General features: G+C 38.1%; 1 protein-coding gene across 1 annotated transcript in view; it reads right to left on the bottom strand.

Moving 5' to 3' along the window:
* Positions 1 to 214: 214 nt before the first annotated feature.
* LOTGIDRAFT_175026 (hypothetical protein) overlaps positions 215 to 2,267 on the bottom strand; it is a gene marked incomplete at both ends in the record, with an annotated part of 5,799 nt that continues 3,746 nt past the window's right edge. The window contains one exon of the mRNA XM_009055129.1: positions 215 to 510. Coding sequence (XP_009053377.1) covers positions 215 to 510 — 296 coding nt within the window. The remainder of the gene's footprint in view (positions 511 to 2,267) is intronic.

The following is a 2,267-nucleotide window of genomic DNA, read 5'->3' as shown; positions in this document are numbered from 1 at the left end:
AAGGCCAAGCTCTTTTTGGGAAATCAGAGTGGGCTTTACCCCCAAAAATGGAGGTTTCTTTACAAATTCCAGCTTGTAGCCTTCCTTTATTATCGACAAAGCCCATTTGTCTGATGTGATCTGCTTCCACGGTTCCAGAAACAGTGACAAACGACCTCCCACAGGTACCTCCAGAAGATCTGCCAATAAATTCTTGCCCCCCGAACTTACCGAGTCATTCATTAGACTTCTTGTTGGGTCGGTAAGCCTTTCCTGACTTAAAGTTAGGCTTTCTGTCATAGCCCCTGGTGTATGGCTTCTTGTCTTGGTACCTCTCTGTGAACCGTTTGGCACGAAAACTATAATTAGAACTGGTGTTATAATTAGCAGGTTCATAAGGTTTATATGACAAACGACCCCTCTTGATAGGTTCAGGTTGTTGTACTACACTGCTCTTGCGTTTGCGCGCTTGAAAATCGGGTAGCAAGTGTTGTGTTTGCGATGGCCATAAAGATGCATAGTTGATTAAAACTTAAATTTATTATACATGAAATTCTTACAACAATGGCGGTCAGCCCGCCGACCTACTACAAAGTGAATGACGTCATGTGACCTCGTGCAAAGCAAGCAACCAGAAGCGTACATACTGTTTCGGCGTCACATACGTTCGAACCTAGACACAACATATTTTCCACCCTTTTAGTTAAGCACATATATGATTAAACACTATCAATAAACACAAAGAAACCTCAGAGAAACTAAACAATTAACATCACTGTCTGTGAACGATTTAAAATCCTATGAAATAGCATGCATTACTGTAAACACTCAATTAAACATAATCGTTCAAATAGGCAGGTCTATGCCGAATTCTTTGTGGATGATTACGAACTGGAACTACTCGATTACGATTTCGCCGATTGTTCTGAATTGGAATGTCAGGAGGAACATTGTCATTTGGTAGCACATTATCGAAATTATGGTAAAATGGATATTGATCATTTTCTTCGTGATCGTGGTTTTGGTAAGCGCGTATACATCTTCTTGCGTTCCAACAGCTACCATCACTTAAACGAAACGATGACTTTCCTAGGCGTTGAGTAATAGATTTCGGATTAGACAATGTCTTTTTGTTCTTACGTAATCACCAACTTTCGGATTCGTTTCTCTGGCATTTCTCCTCTTGTCAACATAAGATTTCATCTTATCTTGTCTTGAAGCGATATAAAGTGATCTACTTTCGATGTCTGGAGGAACCGGATCTGGAGGTTTTAGATTTTCTAAAGGTAGTTTTATTTGTCTTCAGATCATTAATTCTGAAGGTGATTTCTTGGTTAAGGAATGCGGTGTAGCTCTGTAAGTTCTAAGAATAAGACGTATAGCTTCTGCAAAAGGTTTACCATCTTGTAAGTGAGCTTTTAAACCTTCTTTGATGACTCTATTAAAGCGTTCTACACCACCATTACACATCGGATTATATCTAGTTGTGATCTCAGATAAGGTTCAAACTCGTACGATATAAACTGTGGTCCATTATCAGTAATAATTACTTCTGGTATTCCCCATCTTGAAAATAAATTCTCCAAAGAGTCAATGATCACCTTTGAAGTTATTTTAGAACATTTGATTATTTCAGGCCATTTCGAATGTAAATCATGTATCACAAATAAAAATCTAGAGTCTTGAGGAGCGACTTGAACTTCTCCAAATATATCAATCTGAATTTCTTTCCAAGGAGATGTAGGCCATGGTATAGGTTGAATAGGAGGTTGAACGGGTCTAAGTGACTTTTCACTTAAAGCACAAGATTGACAGTTCTTTACAAAATCTTCAATTTGATGATCCATGCCTGTCCACCATACGGTTTCACGACAACGTTGTTTCATCTTAACTATTCCTGGATGTCCTTCGTGAGCCATAGTTAAAACTCTTTCTTGTAGACTATCAGGAATCACAGCATAACAACCTCGAGAGACACAAAAATTATCCCAAATTGACAGTTCATCCCGTAGACGATAAAACAATTGTAACTCATTTGCAACAATTTTAGGCCACCCATTTATAAGATAATTTCGAACTTGCAAAAGATTATGGTCAGTTTCTGAAGCACGTTTAAGTTCTTCTCGAGTAACTAATGAAAAATCAATTTCTAAGACGGTAGCGGAGTCTATTTCCTGAATCTGCTGACTATTCGGATTATCGATAACTAATCTACTTAACATATCAGCTACTAAGTTTTTCGAACCCGTCACATATTCGATTTTGAAGTCATATTGATGTAAGCGATC

This window comes from Lottia gigantea, assembly GCF_000327385.1.
Source record: "Lottia gigantea unplaced genomic scaffold LOTGIsca_233, whole genome shotgun sequence".
Classification (NCBI taxonomy): Eukaryota; Metazoa; Mollusca; class Gastropoda; family Lottiidae; genus Lottia; species Lottia gigantea.
Note: the sequence above shows the minus strand (reverse complement) of the source record. Positions and strands in the feature narration are given on the sequence as shown.